The sequence below is a fragment of the Scardinius erythrophthalmus genome, assembly GCF_964197995.2.
Source record: "Scardinius erythrophthalmus genome assembly, chromosome: 2".
Taxonomy (NCBI): domain Eukaryota; kingdom Metazoa; phylum Chordata; class Actinopteri; order Cypriniformes; family Leuciscidae; genus Scardinius; species Scardinius erythrophthalmus.
In genome coordinates this window covers 35,283,180-35,305,493 of record NC_138222.1, presented here as the reverse complement: position 1 = coordinate 35,305,493, position 22,314 = coordinate 35,283,180, and the positions used below count along the sequence as shown (strand labels likewise).

The 22,314-nt window shown below is 39.2% G+C and overlaps 1 protein-coding gene across 36 annotated transcripts in view; it reads left to right on the top strand.

Moving 5' to 3' along the window:
• scrib (scribble planar cell polarity protein) overlaps window positions 1-22,314 on the top strand; it is a 106,521-nt gene continuing 84,207 nt past the window's right edge. For all 36 annotated transcript variants that reach the window (XM_081359486.1, XM_081359495.1, XM_081359474.1 and 33 more), the window contains exon 1: window positions 1-1,281. In XM_081359486.1, coding sequence (XP_081215612.1) covers window positions 1,123-1,281 — 159 coding nt within the window. In that variant the 5' untranslated portion in view covers window positions 1-1,122. The remainder of the gene's footprint in view (window positions 1,282-22,314) is intronic.

The window sequence follows — 22,314 nt, the reverse complement described above, 5'->3', positions numbered from 1 at the left end:
TGCTGTGTGCAGTTGGAGTTGCGTGCGAGAGGCGCTCAGAGAGACTCACAACAGTGAGGCGGACCTGGGAATGTATCAGCTACTGAAGCCGTACTTAACTCAGTACCTCCACACACTCGCCTACAAGAGCAGGAAATTCCCCGGCAGATAAAGCCCAGGAGGAGCGTCGCGCGCGTCCGTCCTTAAGCTAACCATCTACATGAGGAGGAAAGAGAGGTTTGTGACGAATCAGTCTGGACTCGATAACGTTACTAGGACGGGCAGCAGAGGAGCACAAAGCCGGTGGAGTGTCTCTGGAGCGGGTGAGATCAAGCCCAGCCCCCCCCCCCCCACATACAAACACACACACACACACACAGACCGGCCTGCTGCTCTTAGCCTGTTGCTGCTGTGTATGTGATCTCATCATAACAGTCCCTCTTATATCTCACACATCTCAGAGACACACACGTCTGTAAGTAGTTTGGAGTTGTTTTGGTTTTGTTTAGAGGCTGGCTGTTGTATTTTGTAGAGGAATAGCGTTCTGCTGCTGGCTAATCAGTTAGCTGTAGCATATCGTCGTGTGTATAGCAGCCTCACGGACATGATGTAGTTTGATTATTAGATCTCTTTTTTAATTATTATTACAAGACCAAACCATGTCTGATTTAAGGGCACGTGACATTAACCAACGAGTTTGGCGTATTTAAACCCCGCTTCTTCTACATGTTAACGGCTAAGTGGCGTCACTTGTTCCGTGCGACATAATCTCGTTTAATTCAGCGAGGAGATGTTTATGCTGCAAAACTGTGCATAACATAAAATGTGAGTGTGCTGTTGACTTCACTCGGCTTAAGTTGAACCAAACTGTGAATTTGCTGAGTAACTCGTCTTGTGTATGAGGAAATACTTTATGAAGAGCTAACTCTCATTAACTCTTGACTGGACTAATCGTCTGGATGTCCCCTACCATCGTTGGAGTCAGTGGACATTTGCTGGAGAAACGTTCACGCAGGGGCTTTTATTTGACTGCTTTTGGTGGATAAAGTCCAGGGAGAGACACGCGGCAGCACCAGCCTGTATCCTCATCATTTGGCTGCTTAAGTGAGTCCCCGATGCGGAGGGGCTGAGTGCGCCCGGGACATGCTGAAGTGTATCCCGCTGTGGCGGTGCAACCGTCACGTTGAGTCTGTGGATAAGCGGCACTGCTCGCTCACTGCGGTGCCCGATGAGATCTACCGCTACAACCGCAGTCTGGAGGAGCTGCTCCTGGACGCCAACCAGCTGAGAGAGCTGCCTAAGGTAAGACTGACTGCCATGATGACCCAGCACTTGCATCTCATGTGTGCCTTCGTGCATGTCTCTCTACTTGCCAACCTCAACTATAAATTATGCATAGACTTGTAGCTGTTTTGACACACATGGACGTGACTGGTTAAACCGTGGCTCTCTTTTCAAGGGTTCCACGGTCACAGCAAGTTTGAAAAATCAGGACATTTTAATATACGTATTGTATTCTTGGTTGTACTTTTCATTTCATGGGCTAGAATTTTGTCTTTGTGGGTGCAGTCTTTATAAAGTGAATTAAGGCAATATATCACAGGTTAATGGGGTTAAACATTTTTTTAACTAAAATATATCACCTTTCTTTCCCAGTTGATGAATCGCAGCACATTAGAACACATGTTTTGTATCACACATTTCTAAAATGTTATTGTAAACATGCAAATTAGGTATTTTCTAAACAAATATGCACTCATCTGCAATGATGAGAAAATACTGTCAACAGCCAGAAAAAAAATCCCATTTCCCCATGTTTTTAGGAATAACACTTTATATGAATTAGATGAATGATAAATGAACAAACTCCTCTGTAAAAGCCTTCAGAATATAAATAGGAATAAAACTAGAAAGTTTGCCTTCTGTAAGTGCGGCTGAAGCGGACGTTTCTAGTGTGAGGGGGGGGGGGGGAACTCGCCTTTATTGTAATTTAAATCTTCAGTCGTAAATAGATAGTGTAATAAAATAAACACTTAAATGTGTATTTTGTTTTCTTTTCAGTGGTCTCAAAGAAGACATTGTTATGGAAGCAAAATCTCAAACTTGACGAGTGCATGAAAAAACAATGGGTTTTGCCTGTAGTGTCTTGCCTTAAAGTCCTTACCCAGTAAGTTGAGCCTTCGAGAAGTAATTGGAAGAGTAATAGCAGTTCATTGGTCAAAAGTTGAGGGAATTAGGCTATTCTGTACTAAGAGTGAAATAAATAGCCTAACTGTCTCGTATATCATGTATCCATAGACAAATGGGGAAAGATCGTTGTTTGCACCCTTTTTTAATTCTTTGTTTGCTGGTCTTGTTAGATTTTTCAATGCATACTTTAAAAAACTTAAGAAATAATTTATTTCTTTTGCAGAAATGGCTCCTGTCTAAATTTGACAGTCTAGCCTCCCTTGGGAACACTTTAGCTTGTTACACATCTGTCTCACTAACTGCGCTAAAAGCACTTTGCTTTGTCCTTTTAATTTGGATTTCCTCTGTGTTTTCTTAATGTGCGTGTGCACGTGAGAGATCCTGCTGAATTGGTTTTGAATAAAGTCCAGTAGTGTCTACATACAGTAAAACACACAAGTTTTTTTTTTTTTTTTACCTTGGGCATTTGCTCATGAGAGACTGTTAGTGTGTTGCCAGAGCTAACGATCCCTAAAGTACACTGATAGCAAAAAAAGCAAACATGCTTAATTCAACATTTAAAAACTACTGTAAGCTGTTGACAACTCCAGCCCAGTCCCTTTAGAGGTCTTATGTAGGCTGTATAATGCCAGTACTGTTGGCGTTGCCTCATTGGCAAAAGACTCAAGCTCTGTTAGCCTATCTACAGTCAGCATTGCTAACAGGGTCAGACAGAACAGCACAGGACCATGATGTGGAACGGCTGATCTGAGCGGACATGTCAGGCCTTGAGCTTGAAGGTCTGTGTATATGTGTGTAAATTGTGTGCAGACAGTTGGCATATGGCTTCCCCTTGGCCCTGTGTCAGAGAGAGAGTGAAAGAGAAACAAAAATTCAGTCAGCTCATGTATAGAAAAAGAGATCTGAGGTATCTGAAGTGGTCGACCGATATGGCTAAAGGTTTAGCGAACCGGGTAGCCGATGTCTGATATATGCTTAAAGGGATAGTTCACCCAAAAAATGTAAATTATCCCATGATTTACTCACCCTCAAGCCATCCTAGGTGTATATGACTATCTTCTTTCAGACATATGCATTTGGAGTTATATAAAAAAATATCCTGTCTCTTCCAAGCTTTTTAATGGCAGTGAATGGCATTTCTGATTTTGAAGTCCAAAAAAGTTCATCCATCCATCATAAAAGTTATCCATACTACTCCCGAGGGTTAATAAAGGCCTTCTGAAGCAAAGCGATGGGTTTTTGTAAGAAAAATATCCATATTTAAAACTTTTTCAACTAAAATAACAAGCTTCCGGCAGACGTCCTACGCAAGTCGACTTACGGCAAAAGAGTAACACTTGACGCGGCGTAGGAGAAGCGTAAGCTTTGATCCCTCTCACGGTTCAAACAAATAGGGCTGCGCAACAAACTCAAGCTCCTCTTCTCATTGAAATCCTCCGACATTTCTCTTTAAAAATTCTCGTTTTAGACTTCTAATTCGTGACTGGTGGCCGTAAATCAATGCATGCGGCCGTTATTTTAGCTAGTTATTTTAGTTTATAAAGTTATAAATATGGAAATTTTTCTTGCACAAATGCATCGCATAAGGCCTTTACTATTAATCCCCGAAAGTCGTATGGATTACTTTTATGATGGATGAATGCACTTTTTTGGGCTTCAAAATCAGGACCTCCATTCACTGCCATTATAAAGCTGGGAAGAGCAATGGTATTTTTTTTATATATAATTCTGATTGTAATCGTCTGAAAGAAGAATGTCATAGACACCTTGAATGGCTTGAGCGTGAGTAAATCATGGGGTAATTTTCATTTTTGAGTGAACTATCCCTTTAATGCTGAGGTATTTGAAATGTAAGTTAGTTGCACACATAATTTGCTATGTTTAAATGAACATTTGATTGAAACACTTAATATTGTAGTTATAAAAAAAATTGCATATTACACAAAATATTCACAAAAATATTTGAAAACAGAAAATTTGGTCTATCCACTTTTAATTTATTGGTAGCAGTAGATATTAGACATAAATTGGGCAGCTATTCATTAACATTCCAAAGTTTGGGCTCAGTAAGATATATATATATATATATTTTTTAAAGAAATTAATACTCCGTTCAGCAATAAATATTTAAAAAAAGTGAAAATATTTTGAAACAATGTAAATGTTACTATTTCAAATAAATGCTCTTTATTTATTCTTTTGAACTTTGTTTAATCAAAGAATCCTGAAAAAGACATCACCGTTTCCACAAAAATAACTGTTTTAACATTGATAAAAATAATATTTTTTTTCTTGAGCCAGAAAATTTGCATTTTAGAATGATTTCTGATTTCTTTGCCATCACAGGAATAAATGGCATTTTAAAAGATATTGAAATAGAAAACATGCTCATTTTCCCTTTTTTACGTTTAGATTTTTTTTTCTGTCATCTAATGCTAACTTCAAGTTAATTTTTAACATTATTAAATTATCTATACCAAATCTTGAAATGAATCCATTTTGTGTGTACATTAGAATGTTGTGAAGTTAACATTTGCCTATATATATTGTTTTTAATTCATTAATTGGTTCCAGGTTGCTCAGCAGTGCTCTTTTCGTCTGAGTAGTGCTCCATTATACGTTTACTGTAACACTTAGATGGATGGTCTCAGCAGGCCTGAGCCTGTTCTCTGGAGAAGGCCATATGGTGACTCCGTGTGTCGCCGCTCCACCATGTGCTGAGATTTAAGCTGCTTACAGTTTCTTCTCCCCCAGACTCACTCTGACCACTCTGCTGCCCTCATTCCTACTTGTGATACTTCAGTATAACGACAGATGTGTCTTTCCTTTTTTTCTTAGAGACTGCTTTTATCAGCATGGATGATGTCCACATGTTTAGCTCCTAGAATACATTGTGCAGGTTTTGGGATTAGCCCTGTAACATGACTCGTCTTAATGCTTCTCAGGTCATGACCCTCTGCCATTGGGTGTGAGCTGATTTCAAGTGTTTCAGTATGTTTGAGGCTGATTGTATAAGATAGTTGCATGCTTGCATAGACAGGGTCATATGTGTTAACTGGCACAGTATTTTAGGCTGAACAAATGGAGGTTTAGTTGCTCTTGTTCACTACGGGTCTCTGAATGCCCCACCTGAACGGCTTATGTTCACCTTAATGCTAGGATATGTATAGTTCAGAGAAGCACCTTATAGCAAGTCCAAAAATAGAAATGTTTCAGTTTAGTGCAGGGCACAAAGCAGGATGAAGTATGGGAAATTACCTCAGACAAAACGATGAGTGTTATGTGCAGCAAATTACTTTGGATCAAGTGTTCTGCCAGCTCACATTTTAATATGAGCACCTGGGTGGCTCACAAAGTGCCTTGCAGCCTTTTCCTGGAGTTGGTTTACATGGGAATACATGTTGCTGAACAGTCTGGGAACTGAAGCCCCTGTATTGCCGCTGATAAAACTGTAGGCCAAAGCTGGCAGCGGTCGAGGAATTCCCCATCACACCCTCCAAAAGCATCAACGTGAAGCTTCCACTGTGTTTAGTCATTACGCAATCTCTAATCCTCACTGTTTCTGTCCTATTGTGTTATAGTTGAGCATCCGCTTGTCACAGTAAATTCCTTACTTCGGAGATGTTGAGCGCTAACTGGATTAACCCAGAATGCCCTTATCCACATTCACAAAGCACAGGAATGGTATTAGCTGTATGCCAGCACAGTTTAATCATTAACAAGTGGATCACACACCCATATGTCTGTGGTTTAGGAGGTTCCTGGGGAAGCTTTCGTAAATGTGAAGTCTTTACGTTTTTCCCTGAAGGGCTTGGGGGGGGAAAACACTCTTTGGCTTTGACAGTTGTGGAAGATCTCGTGACGAGTTACATAGTAGGCTCTTTCAGCTAATCTGACGTCTCCCACCCAGCTGCACATATTAAATGTCCAGGCTTATTATCACAGCTCTGACTGCATTGTCCTCCTTTATCAGCCTGTGACTCGAATGACGACTTTAGAGAAAGAGAAGGAAATGTTAGTTGGAGTTGTGAATTTCAAATGAGCAAAATACTAGCTAATATATGTTTTCTTTTAGGTCAAGGTTTCAAGCCTTGCTGTTCTTATCGGCACCCAATACAGCTTTTTGATAACAGACCATTTGGTACAACTAAGTAATTTTGCTGCCACCACCAACAGGAAACAATGTATTGAACTCTAAACTTAGAAGTAAAGCGAAACTAGGAAAACCAATAACACGTTTTTTACCTATTGCATGTAATAGTTGTGCTTAATTTGTTGGAACCAGAAAGTGGTTTTTCCAGCTCAAGTAAGTTTCAAGGAGTTGTTTTAATAAATGGCCTGTCTTTCATAGCAGATTTGTTCTGTTGTCTGCAGAACAGGTTTACTCTATGTGGGGCTCCTCCCTGCCCTGCCCCTACACATCTAATGTTCATAAGTGCCTCTCCAACAGGTGTTCCTCTAACCTGTGAACTCCACGTTTGTGCATTGAAAGGTGTGAAATGATACTTGACAAGACAACCTGATGCATCAGTCTGATTCATGCAGTTCAATGGAGAGAAATTATAAACATAATTGCATGACCATGTTTTTCTTACTGGGAGTCTTTCGGTGCTTTAAAACAAAGTTAGTTAGTTGCAAGTAATTACGCATAATTTACTGTAATTACTATAATAAATACATGTAACGTGTATCAAGGAAACTTTAAGTGTTACCAAATAAAGTGTTAACATATTTTTGACACTTATTCATACAACAGTCTTCCAGCTGCTGTGCTCTTGAAACTTTGTTGCTGAACTTTTCCTGTGTTGCCTTTTATGTCTTTTTCTTGTTGTTGGGAATTAAAAGGCAAATATAAAGACGTTAGGATGATTTTTGCTTCTTTCTTTTTTTTTGCATGAACCAGTTGTGCATGAAAATGTCAACACCTCTAAATTAGTAGAGCAGCAGTCACAAGGTCTGTGTTAGATTTCAGACCTGTGTGTTTTAGGACTGTTTGAGCGTTTCACTCATATTTAAAAGTGGAAATTACTCTGCGAAAGCGAAAAATTATTTGGCCACATGGGTGCTAGTGCCATCTGACACCTGATCAAAACTCATGAAATTTAATATCATAAGAAAAACTCCCTAATCTTGGACACTTTTGTGTTTCACACAGTGATTGGTGTTTTTTTGTTGCTTTTCATTCAAGCCAAAAGAGATAGTTTGGAGTTTGGAGCAGCCGCGAATCCCGCGATCTATCAGAGCTAGAACAGGGAAGATGATAATAATAAAACAGACAGTCACAGTAATGGTGTTCATTTCGACCATAAAAATGCCTACAGAGTCAGAGAATATATGCTGTATGGAGTTGGAAAAGGTATAGTTTAGTTTAATTACGATTATAACCTATTTGGCATTGCTTGTATACACTATTAATGCAAGCCTGTTGTAGGACTCCGTCTGACGATCTAATTGTCTGAATGATGACACAAAATATACTGATGACTTTAATAAAGTTTACTGTATGTCACACAAAAGATGAAGCATCAGTTTTTCTTCAGAAAATCACTGTTAGAGCTGAGTAAACAGTATAAGAAGTGCATAAGTAACTTACATAAATTTCTGTAGAGTTGAGGGAGCATTTTCTTTGAAAACAAAATGAATCCACCTCGTCTTCAGTGGTTGGCAGATTTCAAGAGTAAATAGAGAGAGCTATGTGAATGAATACATCCAGCTACAACACCTTCAACGCTTGGGAGATGCTTCGACGCTTCTCGTGAGTGCATTGCTGCTGCAATGGCTGATGTGTACAACTCACAGTGAACTCGATCAGGGCAGGTCTAAGTTATAACGGTATGTCAGTCAACACTCGTGGGCGGGGCCTGTGGCTTTAGTGATGTCACTAAATCCACATTCTGAAAACGGGTCGTTTGGAGACACTGCTTTTGATTTATGGAGATAAAAAAAAAGGAGTGAGTGGATTTTTATCACTGTAGGGTGGTTGTGTACACACACTGCCAACACACATTTATGTCCAAACACCATACAAAAGTGAATTTTGCATAATAGGTCCCCTTTAAAATATCACTCGCAAAAGAGTATTTTTGGTTTGTGAAATGAAATTGACCGTTTTAATAGCAATCTGCAGCCCTGAAACAAGAAGTTAATTGTCCAGGTTAATGGCATCTTTGATACAATTTGTGTTAGAGCTAACTTAAGCTGAAGGAAACAGACCATCTGAGCATATGACTATTTTTCCTAGATTTCTGCAGTGGTAAACAGCTCATTTTGTCATTACTTTACCCCAACCCAGCATCCCTCCTTTGTGTGGCCGCCCTGGGCCCGATTACTACTTTCATTCATCTGTAAAAAAACATGTTTAACCCCATGTCCCCTTCCTCTCTGCTGCACGAGCTGTATCGTCCCACTAAGCTCGTCCCTCAGGGGTCTCTTGAGTGGAGCGGCTGTCTACAGCTGTCCTGCTCCAAACGTACAGTCAGTGCTCACTGGATGGATGAGATCTGTAGAGAAGTGAAATGAACTACCTTCTGTCTGCCATCCAGGTCTGTGTTTATACTGGAGTGTGCAGTCTTTCATAAAATACCGCAACCAAAGGGTGATGCTAGTGTTTTCTTATGTCAAAGTATTTTTATAAAGCTCTTAAGCATATTTTGTAGTTTCTTGGCATCACAGGTATGCTTGAAACAAGCACAGGTTATTACACATCACCTTGCTATGCTGTAACTGCAGCAGGTAGGGTGTTAAAATAATCTTTCATTGCTCACTAATTTGCTTAATTGGCTTATCAGGCCAAACTGTAAGCCCCACGCACTTATTTGGCGAGCTTACCTCATACCACATGCAGAAAAATCATTAGACAAATATGTTAGCCAACAGGGTAACAAATATTTTCAGTAAATAAAAACGTGGATTTAATTTAATTTGAATTTTAATCCAGCTTGTGACATGCCATCAGCTGCTTCATGATTCTCAATGATCTTTAGTATAGCGCTCTTGACTTGAATCTGGAGCTTTTAAAATTCATACTCTTTTGTTGGTGATTTACACTGACATTCAAAGGTTTGGGGTTGGTAAGATTTAAAAAAATATATATTCTAAAAGAAGCCTCTTATTCTCACCAAAGACTGCATTTATTTGATAAATTCAGTAGAAACTGTAATATTGTGAAGTTACATTTGAAAATAACTTTTCTTTTTGAATATATTTTAATATGTAATTCATTCCCGTGGCATAGATGAATTCAATTTTCAGCATCATTACTCCTGTCTTCAATGTCACATGATCCTTCAAAAATCATTCTAATATGCTGATTCGGGTTTCAAGAAACATTATTATCAATGTTGAAATCAGTTCTGCTTAATATTTTTGTGGACATGTTTTTTAGGACTCTTAGATGAAGTTAATAAGAACAGCATTTATTATTAGAAATATTAACAATATAAATGTTTACTGTCACTTTTGAACAATTTAATGCTTCAAAAATGCTTCATTTAATTGCTGAATAAAAGCTTTAAAAAAGTTAATCTTAAAAAAAATCTTACTCACCTGAAACTTGTGAAATCCTAATCCACATCATGCAGTACTTGGACCTTAGGTAAATTGACCTTGGAGTATGGTAAATGGGCATTAGCTTGGAAAGTATTTTTTATAACACAGTGGTGTTTAGCATTTATATAATAATATATATAGTTATTTGCCATATTACCATGTATGTGGTTGTTGTATGTCTTGAATTTTCAGAATTATATTGAGAGTAGTCATGGGTATTGTTGTAAAAAAATAATAATTGAGTATTTATAGGACTCAAAAACGAGTACTCTGGGGTGGGGCAGAGTGTTGACAAATAAAAAATAATGTTGACAAGAATATCATATGAAAATGTCTATCAAAATATGAAAGTATGACTAGAAAAATAACACTGCATATTATCAGTAATGCATCAGTGTTTTCGAAAAAGAAACATTTAAAAGGAATAGCTGCATGTGGTGAAACTGAAGAGTGAATGAACACCAGTAAACTGAAGTCCGTTGCTATATTACACATCCTATGTAAGATTAGATTGACTAGATGCACAACTTAAATTTTATATTTTTATATTTTACTGCAGAAAATATAAATATGTGAAGACTTGAAGAAAACTATATCTCCCCCCCCCCCAAATACCAAACATAAACACGTCTTGTATAAAATATTAAAACAAAGTAATCACTTCTTGCTGAAAGTATAACAATTTAAAATCTTTATTATTTATATTATTTAAAAATATAAAATAAATAAACACTTCAATAAATAAAGAAATAAAAAATAAATATAATAATTTTTCCTTGCTCACAATTTGTAATTTGTAATAATGTGTTTTGGGGCTGGGCGATATGGAGCAAAAAATATATCTCGATATATTTTGCTATATCTCGATATACGATATATATCTCGATATCTTTACAGGAAAAATAACCCCCAAAAACTACTGCAAAAACAAATATGCCAAATACCACAGTCTTTTTTTATTGAATTGCAAATAGGTAGGCTGTTCATGTAGGTGTTTCTGTGACATTTAAAAAAAAAATCCCTGTATACAAAAATAATAATTTAACTGTAAAATAAAGGAAGAAATAATACATATTGCACTATTTTAAATAAACCTGTATAGAAATATTTTTACTAATTTTGTCAAATAAATAAAAAAATGGCATATACCCCCCAAAAACTGCACAACTGTAGAGTAAAACATTAATAAAAAAAAAAGTGATACAAATGCATCTAAAAATTGACATGATTGTTACAAAATCACACTGTCTGGGGCCTCTGGAGAACTCAGAACAACTGCTAGCATAAAGTTTAAGGTAAAATAACTGCCATTAAATTACAGTATCTTACTACTATGCAATTAGATAAACTGTTCATTCATTACATCACTTTACCTCTGTCTTTATCCACCTTTATCCTCCTCTCTTCTTTTTGGCACTGTATCTATAGCAGAATAGGTAAGCTAATGCTAATTTATAATGTGTCATGTAAATTCGGCCATCCGTCACAATCAGGAAACTTTCACCGTGTCTAGACCTGGCGCGAGCTGCCAGGCCCGATTCTACAGGGGAGCATGTTAAGTGTGAGTGTGTTAAGCGCCCTCAAACAAAAGCAATGCGGCGAGAGGCGACGCTACACAAAAAATTAATAACTAGGGATGCACCGAAATGAAAATTCTTGGCCGAAACCGAAAACCGAAAAAGAGGAAACCAAGGCCGAAAACCGAAACACCGAAAGAAATTATGCCAATTATTGTTAGTACCATTGCATTTATGGCTATGACTGTGTACTAAGTTTACTAAAATCAAGGCATTGCAATTGCATAAATTAATATTAAAGTTTCAAAGAATAAATCCATTAAAATTTTATGCAAATATTTATTTAGCATTTGCAAAGTATAAAATTAAATGTTTAACTTGACCCCACTCGTGTACATTAAATAATAATGTAAAAGCCTACTGGCCTGGAGAAAGGTTTAAAAATGAAATGTTCTCTCATAAAAACAAAGTGCATTTAGGTCAATACTGCCATAGCCCAAAATAATATCTGCAGTCATATGCTCATGGACGTGAGCTCAGGTAAACCTCTGAGAAATGACGGCTGCTCTGCACACACACGCAAAGGTCTCTCGCTCCCTCTCTCTGCCGCGCGCGCTACGTATGCGCGCTCATGCTTGCTCGCGATTCCGGGAGATTTAAACTAATTTGCGGGCATTAGGGAGCCGGTATCAATACGCGGGAGACTCCCGGAACTTCAGGAAGACTTGGGATGTCTGTGTTTTGAAAATCGCTGTCCGTGGGTCACTCTTAGATATATTTAAATACGTCCACACCGCAGATATGTAATGTTGCTTCAGACAAGCACGTGCAGGTCGCGGTGTCTGCTGTTTGCGTCATCACAACATTTCGGCCGTATTGTTTCGGTGATAAAAGTCTTTCGGCCGAAAACCGAAAATGCACTTTTGGGCCATTTTCGACCGAAAATTTTCGGTGGCCGAATATTCGGTGCATCCCTATTAATAACAACAACTGATCGCGTGCGCGCTGTTTCTGACGCACTTCAAGCACTCGCTGGGCGGGGAAAGATTAATGTGCCTGACCGGACTCGGGGGACTTGGTTGAATGAGACAACACGCGAGGGGAGGGGGAACAAAAGCAAGGAGGCAGAGGAGTGCGGGGGCGAGCACAGCACAGAGAAGGCAAACAAGCAAAGTGGCGAAATCAGAATTAAATATAAACAATATATCGATATATACGATATGTCAAAATCCATATCGAGTTTAAAAAATATCTCGATATATCGTAAATATCGAGATATCGCCCACCCCTAATGTGTTTTGAGAATCTCAATCAAAACAACTACAAATTGTGAGCAAGGAATACAAGCTGTTCAACAGTCTCAGGTTTCAGTGCTGATCTGCAGCATGTGATGATATTCCCACTTGTGCTGAAAGCCGTCTCGGATGGGGCACGTGTGGCAGGGATGCTGAGATATATTTTTTTTTGCCAGACTGGCCACTCGTGGAAAATTGGCCTCATGCTGCCTCCACCTTTCCAGGGGGTTTGTCTCGCCATCATCTTCAACTGTCTGTAAAAAGCTGTTAAGCTCCATTTCAATGGACTCTCTCTCTGACTGAGGGACAGCTTGGCAGAAGAAGCTTCCCAAACTCTTCTTCTTTTTCTTAGCAGGAATTTCTTCAGCAGCTTCGACTGGTGGCAATGACACTCCCTCTGCAGACTTTCTTTGTTCAGCTGCAAGACTCTCCATCTCTGCTGCAGCTTTGACCTTCATGTAGTCCACTCTCTCTGCTTCTATATATGTGGTTTTAAAGCGAGGGTCGAGAAGGGAAGCCATGTCAAGCAGCTCCTGGGTGGATTGGTCTGCATATTTCTCACTCAAATAGTCAAGAATCCGCAACTTGATGTCCTTGGTGAGCTGGGTATCATCATCATGTGGCTTAAGAACCTGCTCATTGTAAAGATGAAGCACAGGTTTCAAGTATGAAACACTCACGTACTGTTCCCCAGACAAGGCATCTGTGAATAAAGGGCTGTGTAGTTCGGCTCGTCCACAAATCAGTTGTCATTACGAAGTGTAAAACATTGCCAATCTCCTGTTCAAGTTTCCCTCGGCATTCTCCGTACAATCGTGGCAACTCAACTTTGCTAAAGTGCTTGCGGCTCGATCACATATCGAAACCCCTTCTTTTCCACAGTGTAAACTGGTTCCATGTCTTTACAGATATTCATCGTAATGGCCTGTGTTATTTCTTTCCATCTCTTTGAGCTTTTTTCAAACGCGATGCCTTTAGTAAAAGATTCGGCCAAACTGGTTTGGATCTGAGGTGCTTGCATTGGTTTGGTTTTAGCATCGGAGGTTGACGGACCGCTTGATGTAGGGTGTATCTTTTGGCTTTTATGATATTCACGTGTGCGTTTCATTTTGAGGTGATGAAACAAATTACTTGTGCTACTGCTGCTAGTGAGCACATTACCTCTATAGTTTGCAAATCAGGTTTTTCTGGTCTTTTTCAGATTTTGCAAACCCAAACCATGTCCACACCACAGATGTCGCACCTCTTTTAATAACAAGTTCCTCCTCCTGCTCGGGATTGCTTTGTGGGTCCTCCTCATGTGCTCGTTCATCTTTCTTCATGTTTCAAACTCGCAGCTTCTTGATCAGTCTCATGTGCAGCATCTCACTCAGTCTCACGCATGCTGCACGTGAGTTAACCACGCCCACTTATTTGCATATCGCGGTATACGGTTACGGTTGACATTTACCGTGATAACTATATATACCGTCATACCACCCAGCCCTAAACCCAATCATAGTCACTAATGTCTGCATTGCATTTGAGCTGAAACTGAAGAGCGAATAAACACCGGTAAACTTAAGTGTATTTCTAGTGTGTTAATAAACTTAATCAAACGTGTTCTATATGAGATTAATCAGATACAACTTACGTAATTTTACAACTTAAATTTACACAAAAGGACATAAATGCACATGTGAACTTGACTGTGCATAGCTGAATGTTTAACTCCCGTTGTGGATGTGCTCTTCCTGTACAACACAGGAAACATAAGCACAAAGAATTCACAACACACCTTTACAATAGTGTTCTTATTATAATGTTATGTATTTGGCAGATTGGCGCTGTACATCTTGCACTTAACTGTATTTCATGATCAAACTGATTCCAGGCATCACTGCACGCTTTCAAATTCCTAGTTTCACTTTATTTCACTAGTCTGGACATCATGCTGTCAACGCTAACCAGTCTTTCCTCAGGTACCGGCCAAAATGCTGCAAAAACCAATCAGAAAAAAGAAAAGTTTTTTTTTTTTTTTTTTTTTAAGTCACTGCGATCATCGTTTTCATGATCAATCGTCGCTGTCACAGTAGCCTACCCATGCACATCCCTAATTGGCAGCACAGAAAGAATCTCGCTAGTGATTTAGGAGCTTTGTGTAGATTATATCAATTATACCTAATTATACCTTAACCTGATTGTTTTAGAAAACATAAAATTGCACTGAACAAAGAACAACATTGAGGCATCCATAACTCGATTATAAGTGAATCTGAGAACGGCTCAGTAGTTTGTTTCACTGTGTGCACCTCACTCTCTTGGCCAGAGCTCATTTAGTCTGGTCATTGTCTTGACTTTCTGCCTTTGTCTTGTGAGCCAGCACATGAGATTTTGGTAAGTGAGGGCTTCCCCCTACGGCCCACAGAACTGGGCCAGCAGTCCACATAAATCACAGCTGCCATTGTGTGTGCTGCAGTAAACCTACCCTCATCCCCCATCGCTCTCCTCCCTTCTCACCTCTTTTCTCGTGGTGCTCAGACTTTAGAGGACTTTGAGATCACACTGTGCTGAGCCTCTTTCACACAATCTTCTCTTTCTCCCTTCAGAATTCTCTTCAACTTTAAATTTATTATAACACCACAGCATTTCATTTTTATTCATTGATTATTTTGTCTTTTTCTGGACATTGTCTAAAAAATTAGTAAAGATTTTTAGTTTTCATCAGCAGACACCATGCACCATATCAACAGTGAAGCATGGTGGTGGCAGCATCAGGCTTTGAAGCTGCTTTTCTTCATCTGGAACTGGGACTTAGGTGAATGTGGAGGGAATCATGAATAGCTCCAAGAACCAGTGGAATTTAGAAGCTGAGAACTTTCACCTTTCAGCATGACAATGATCCAAAACGCATCAACAAAAGAATGGCTTCAACAAAAAGATTAATGTTTTGGAAAGCTGCCAGAGCCCAGACCTGAATCCTATAGGAAATCTGTGGGGGGACCTGAAGATGGCTGTGCACAGGAGATGCCCTCACAATTGAACAGATCTGGAATGTTTTTGCAAAGAAGAGTAGGAAAATACTCCCAAGTCAAGATGTGCCAAGCTGACAGACTCCTGTCCAAACAGACTAAGTGCTGTAATAAAATCTAAGTGTGCTTCAACGAAGTATCTAGCTCTGTGCACACTTATGCATTTATTTAATCCAATTTTTTTCTCTTGACTTTCAGTGGCTTTGCATAGGTTGTAATTTTGTACATTAAATGTGCAAAAGTTCTAATATGATTTCTTTGTTTACCGTATTTTCCGCACTATAAGGCGCACTTAAAAGCCTTTAATTTTTTCAAAAAACGACAGTGCGCCTTATAATCCGGAGCGCCTTATATATGGATCTGGCGCCTTATATTAATGTCTGTAAAACAACCGCTGACTTAAACCTTGTTTATACTTTCGCCTGGCACCAGAGCGCGAGCCTCCGCTGATTGCGCGCGCACCTCCCCAAACAGATGAGGCATTTATACTTGACGCAACTGTTTTGTTTTAGACTGAACACCAGACCATACAACTGATTTAGACGCGCAAACTGGGTGCCGGTGTGATGAGATGTACTAATATCCGTCTGCTCGGGCAGATTCGGCTCAAAGTCGTGCATCTTTGGATGCGGAGGCGCGCGCACTGTTACAATGACGTCATTTTTGCCGCGCGCGCGCGCGCCTCCGCATCCGAAGATGCACGACTTTGAGCCGAATCTGCCCGAGCAGACGGATATTAGTTTTTTTATTACCTTCGCGCTCATGCGGACGTGTCGAGTATAAACAAGGTTTTACAGCTCAGCCACTTGTTTTTTCATAATTTTTTGCAAGTGGTAGATCTTGGTTTACATTTGGACTTTATGTGATCTTAGGCTTGAAAAGGTTGGTGACCACTACATAACGCAAACCCAGTCAAACGTTTGACTGCAGTATCTTCTATTCTATGCGCCTTATAATCCGGTGCGCCCTATATATGAAAACAGTTCTAAAATAGGCCATTCATTGAAGGTGCGCCTTATAGTGCGGAAAATACGGTAATTTTTTTACATTATTATAATGTAATTATACTGTTATACACTGTATAACAGTGCATAGTGTGGCAGCAGGTGCACTGATGCCCATGTGTGAAAATCCGTCCTTGTTGAAGAGAGGAAACACTGGTTGAGCTGCTAATTAAGAGCAGGAATAGGGCTTTAACACGCTGGCACTGAAATCTTGCTGCGGCTGCCAGTTCCACAAGAAACAAAGCACTCTTCTCGGCTCTTATCTTCTCACACTCTCACACTCACTTGTTTCATGAGATTATGCTCTTGATTTGGACCGGACTGCAGACTGAGAAGCCTCTACTTAAACCTGCCTGAAATGTTAGCCTGCATCCTTTTGTCTGAGCTTGGAGCAGCTGGCTCACACATCCTGTCCCCGCCCCTCTCACGGAGTTTTATTCCGGAGGAGGATTAACGCTTAGAGCCCCTCACCCTCTCCGAGACACTCACACTCACTCACTCACTCACTCACTCACTCTCTCTCTCTCTCTCTCTCTCTCTCTCTCTCTCTCTCTCTCTCTCTCTCTCTCTCTCTCTCTCTCTCTCTCTCTCTCTCTCTCTCTCTCTCTCTCTCTCTCTCTCTCTCTCTCTCTCTCTCTCTCTCTCTCTCTCTCTCTCTCTCTCTCTCTCTCTCTCTCTCTCTCTCTCTCTCTCTCTCTCTCTCTCTCTCTCTCTCTCTCTCTCTCTCTCTCTCTCTCTCTCTCTCTCTCTCTCTGAATGTAGTCAGTAGACCTGGTGACAGTGTGCATATAAATGCACTATTTTTGATCAGCATCTGTTTTAATGCCTCTGTCACAGAGTTGCACCAGAAACATGAGCCAGTCACCTGTCTTTCTGGGTAAACATGGGCGGCAGCCGTGTTTACCACAGGTCACTCAGCTCAAGCTCCGCTCCTCTCTGTTCACCTCCGACCAGGAAACACACCCTATAATCATTTACAGCCTGTAGACCTAATGCTTTACTGCGTTGCTTATGTTTTCTAGGCTCTTAAACACAGAACCCTGCATTTGTGTGTACTTACTCTGTGGCGAATCTTTGGCTGTTTTAGTTGTTACAGTGAGTTCTTGTGACTTGAACCATAAGAGACAAACTTTACAAACATAATACGTTCACAATTTTGTTTTTTGCATATATTAAAGGGGCTGAATGTAGAGTTCAGAAACCCTTGTCATTAGCAACAGCGGTGAGAAACCGGCAGTTTTCGTGAATCCTGGTCACATTTTTATCCACAAATTTTGGTGCATCCTTAATTTTTATCCACATCTTTTGATGCAAGTTGTGAGCCTTGATACCTGGGCCGTCTAGATTTCAAAAACAGTTGCAGTTACTGTACATTCAAGACAGCACGTGCTTCACCCCCAAGCACTTCCTCATGATTACTGTTTACTTGTCACAATTTGAATGTTTCCATGGATCTGACCCTTCCAGCAGCTCCTCCTCTATCTGCCTCAACACCTGTCGTGTAAATCTCTCTCTCTGTGTGGAGCACATTGTTTGAGTGTGCTGTAGGACAGAGTAAACACACTTGAGTACAGATGGCCCAGTCTGGCTAATATCCTATCCAGATACTGGGATAGGTGTCACTGTTGATGCCGTCTGTGCGGCTCCATGCAGTCTGAACTCTGACAGAAGGTACAGACCTTTTATTGCAGTAAGCCATTAATAAAGTAAGGGTTAGGCTTATATGTCTTGTCTTTGTAAATGGTATGTTTTCCATGATAAAAGTGGTAAAACATGTTTTCATCAGTGATTTGGATGCAGCATGCTGATACTATGTGCTAGTGGTCTTTCCTCTAGTTTGCTTGTTCTTGTTGGTGACTCATGCAACAGAAGCTGTATAGCAAATCCCCACAGACTCCCGTTTCCATGGCCACAGAATGCAAGGCGAGCCCACGTGGAAAGCACACTGCTGTTGCTACATGGACATGTAGCATCTCCGACTCCTACGTTTTCTTTGTTGGAAGTTAGTACAGTACAGTCAAATGCAAAATGCATCTAACTACATATGAACAACAACATTGAGAAAGGAAGGAGTTAGGATTGTAACGGTGTGAGATTTTCACGGTCTGATAATCATCTCAGAAAATTTCATGGTTTCACAGTATACGGTATTAAACAATCATTATTATTATTATAATCATCAGCTACAATGACCCTTAAATGAATGAAAACAGTTTTTTTGGGGGGGTTTAACATATGGTTGATTAAAACCAACTTTTTTAATAAAAAAAATATTTTTATGGAAGTATGAGTCTACCTTTTGAAAAAATAAGAAAGAAAAAATAAAGCTGCACATCTCCCATTTGAACAAACGTATTGAATTCATAAAACCTTAACTTATTTTTATTCTTAATTTATTAATTATTATTTAAGATAATTATAAGATAATAAAGTCTTACGTAATGTATTTTATTTCCTCAGAAATTCTGGGTTGTCTGATATAATTTGTCTGGATTCTATGATTTAATACAAATATATTATTGGAAAATGCAATCAGATGAAATGTAACAACTTTTGTTTGTCTGCAGATCTGCACAACAGAGGTTTACTCAATTAAAACAGCCAAAAAACTATTTTATTTACTAACTTTATTTTATTTACTTATTGTTGTTGTTATAACTTTAAGTTGGCTACGTTCTATTGTACAATAGTAATGCATTTCTTTAATTTCTTTATTGAACTTTTATTTTGACAGGTTGTACTAAACTCCTATGAGGTTCAGTCAGAGTGTATTTGACGATGATTCTTTTATATAAAATTATGAAATGCTACTTTAGTTCTCAGAGCAGCTCTGGATATTTTCATGTGTTCACGTCCTTATATAGTGAGTGAGACGGCAGACACTTTAAACACCATGAGCGTCACACATATTTGAGTATGTACTAGGCGCAATGGCGCTGCTCATTCACACAGACCAAGCAGAATATACAGGGTGGGCCATTTATATGGATACACCGTAATAACATGGGAATGTTTGGTGATATTAAAGTCCTGTTTGTCCGACTTCTAAATGGCCACCATGGTCACCACCCATCTTGAGGAGTTTGCCCTAATGCCACTAATGTGCCACAAACAGGACTTTAATATCACCAACCATTCCCATGTTATTACGGTGTATCCATATAAATGGCCCACCCTGTAGATTTACAGTATAGCAGTTTTTTGCGCTGTATATTAATACACACTCATATAGCGATTTGATTTATTGCACAGCTATATTTTAGATTTATTCATCCATCTGTCAAATCCCGCATTTTACATGACATCTGCATTATACTGTAAACATTTTTTCCAAAACCGTGGATAAACAGATGTTCACGATATGATAATCGTACATGTCAATATCGTGATAAACCACCATACTGGTGTACCGTTAAATCCCTAGAAGGAGTATGTAGTCCCCTACTGATCTCTCACTTGATCTGAGACGGATATCATGACAACAAACAAAAAAAAATGCTCAATTTTTCAAAATAAAAAGTTTGTATTTTTTCACATCTAATAAAAAAAGTAACCTTTTTTAGTTTGTGTAGTAAGTGGCCAAACTAAAATCGGATCGTTTTAGTTCGGCCACTTACTATACAAAGTTTTCTGTTTGTCCATATCGGTCTCTGTCTCAGACCGATATGGACATGTGTGGTAAGTGGCCAAACTAAAAAGATTAGATTTTTTTTATTAGATGTGAAAACTTTTTATTTTGAAAAATTTTGCTTTTTTTTTTTGTCATGTGAAAATGCTTCATTAATTGACTGCAGTGAAAAGCAAGGTTACAAAGGTCTCACAGTCAAGAAAGGAAGGAAGTTATCAGCTATGCACTTTCATATTTTGTTTGATCTCATTGGTGATCAAACACTGATAACTTCACTTGTGGCTTTAAAGGTTTCATTGACCTGAACACTAGTCCAGGTCAACAGAAAGAGCTTTTAAAATGGCACCTAAATAAATGATGACTGTCAGCTGGCAGTAGCCAGATTTCCATCCAAGGATTTTTTGTGAACTCCCGTTAAAGGTCCCGTATTATGCCCCTTTTCACAAGATGTAAAATAAGTCTCTGATGTCCCTAAAGTGTGTATGTGAAGTTTCAGCTCAAAATACCCAACAGATCATTTTTTACAGCATGTTTAAATTGTCATTTTTTGGGGCTCAGAAAAATGCGTTGTTTTAGTGTGTGCCCTTTATATGCAAATAAGCTGCTGCTGGACGACACAGATTAAGTTAAATATATATATATATATATATATATATATATATAATGTTTATATATACATCATATATATAAACTTTATATATATATATCATATATTTTTATTGACAAGTACACATTCCCATTGCCAACAGTTAGTGTCAGATAACTTAAAGCAGGGGTCACCAAACTAAGGCCCGCGGGCCGACTCAGGCCCGCCACCCCCCTTTGACTGGCCCCCCAGCCCCTCTGCCCAACACTACTTGAACCGGCCCTATGAGGCAATCCCCAAAAGTCGTCATGGACGGTACGTCATGGTACGGCCGTCACAGTTTGGTGCATACATTTACACGGAGAATACACGGTATAAAAATAAATAAAACTAGCGTGCAATTTAATTAATGTAATGCGGAACTACTGTTAGATACGCGGATTCTTAGGGACACCTAATCTGTAGCTCCGCCTTAGCTCTGAAGCTGCGGTGTGAAGATTGCAATGCTGGAATATGTTGAAAGAGAGGTGTGGGCGCGATCGAAAAGTCGTAAAGTGTTTACTTATATTTATTTGTGTGTGTGTGTGTGTGTGTGTGTGTGTGGCGCGGCCGCGATCGAACAGTGGAAACATAAAAACATACTCCGTCCTTTAGTTTATGCAGGACATCATTCAAACTGCAAAGTGTTTAAGTTACTGTTAATTACATTTTTAAGGAAAACAAATATATTAATCTGAAATGTAGCAGATTAATTTTCAATTAATTCAGGTACAATTACCAAACATATCAAGGTATTTTTATTAATTGAATTAATGAACTAATTATATAAAACTATTGTCAGTGCACTACAAATAAACTGGTTCTATCCCTTTACTTTATTAATAAAACTTATTTTAAAAAAAAAATACAAGGCTTAAGACATTTATTTTTCTTTTCGTGGTCCAGCCTGAGACATGCACAAGCCTTCTGCATTTTTGTTTTGCTTTTCCCTTCACTGTACCCAACCGTGATGTCTGAACCGAGGTATGAACCGAACCGTGACTTCTGTGTACCATTCCACCCCTAAAAGAGAGTGCAGAGTTTTCAAAGAACAGTGGACCAACGAATATTTGTGAAGAATAACTTTAAATAAAACAAAGTGTGAAGACTCGATTACAACTTTTGCAAACCACTAGTAAAGATAAACAAATATGTGCCAGGAATCAAGTGTTGATATAGTAGTGTGAATATAGTAGTGGGGATGGCTGTGCCAGGCTAGTAATCTCTACTACACAATGAGGCCTGCTGGTGGTCATTTTGGTCTGGGTCATACAATTCTATGTTATATAGCTGACCCGGCCCCGGCCCCGGCCCCCCATCACAGTCAGGAACGATAATGTGGCCCCCAGAGAAAAAAGTTTGGTGACCCCTGACTTAAAGACTTTGCCATTGCTACACTTTCTATGCTATGACTGCTCCACAGACTTTTTGTTGCAAATTTTGCTCACACACAAACCTGGAACTGGACACACACACACACACACACACACACACAGACACACACAAACTCACAAACT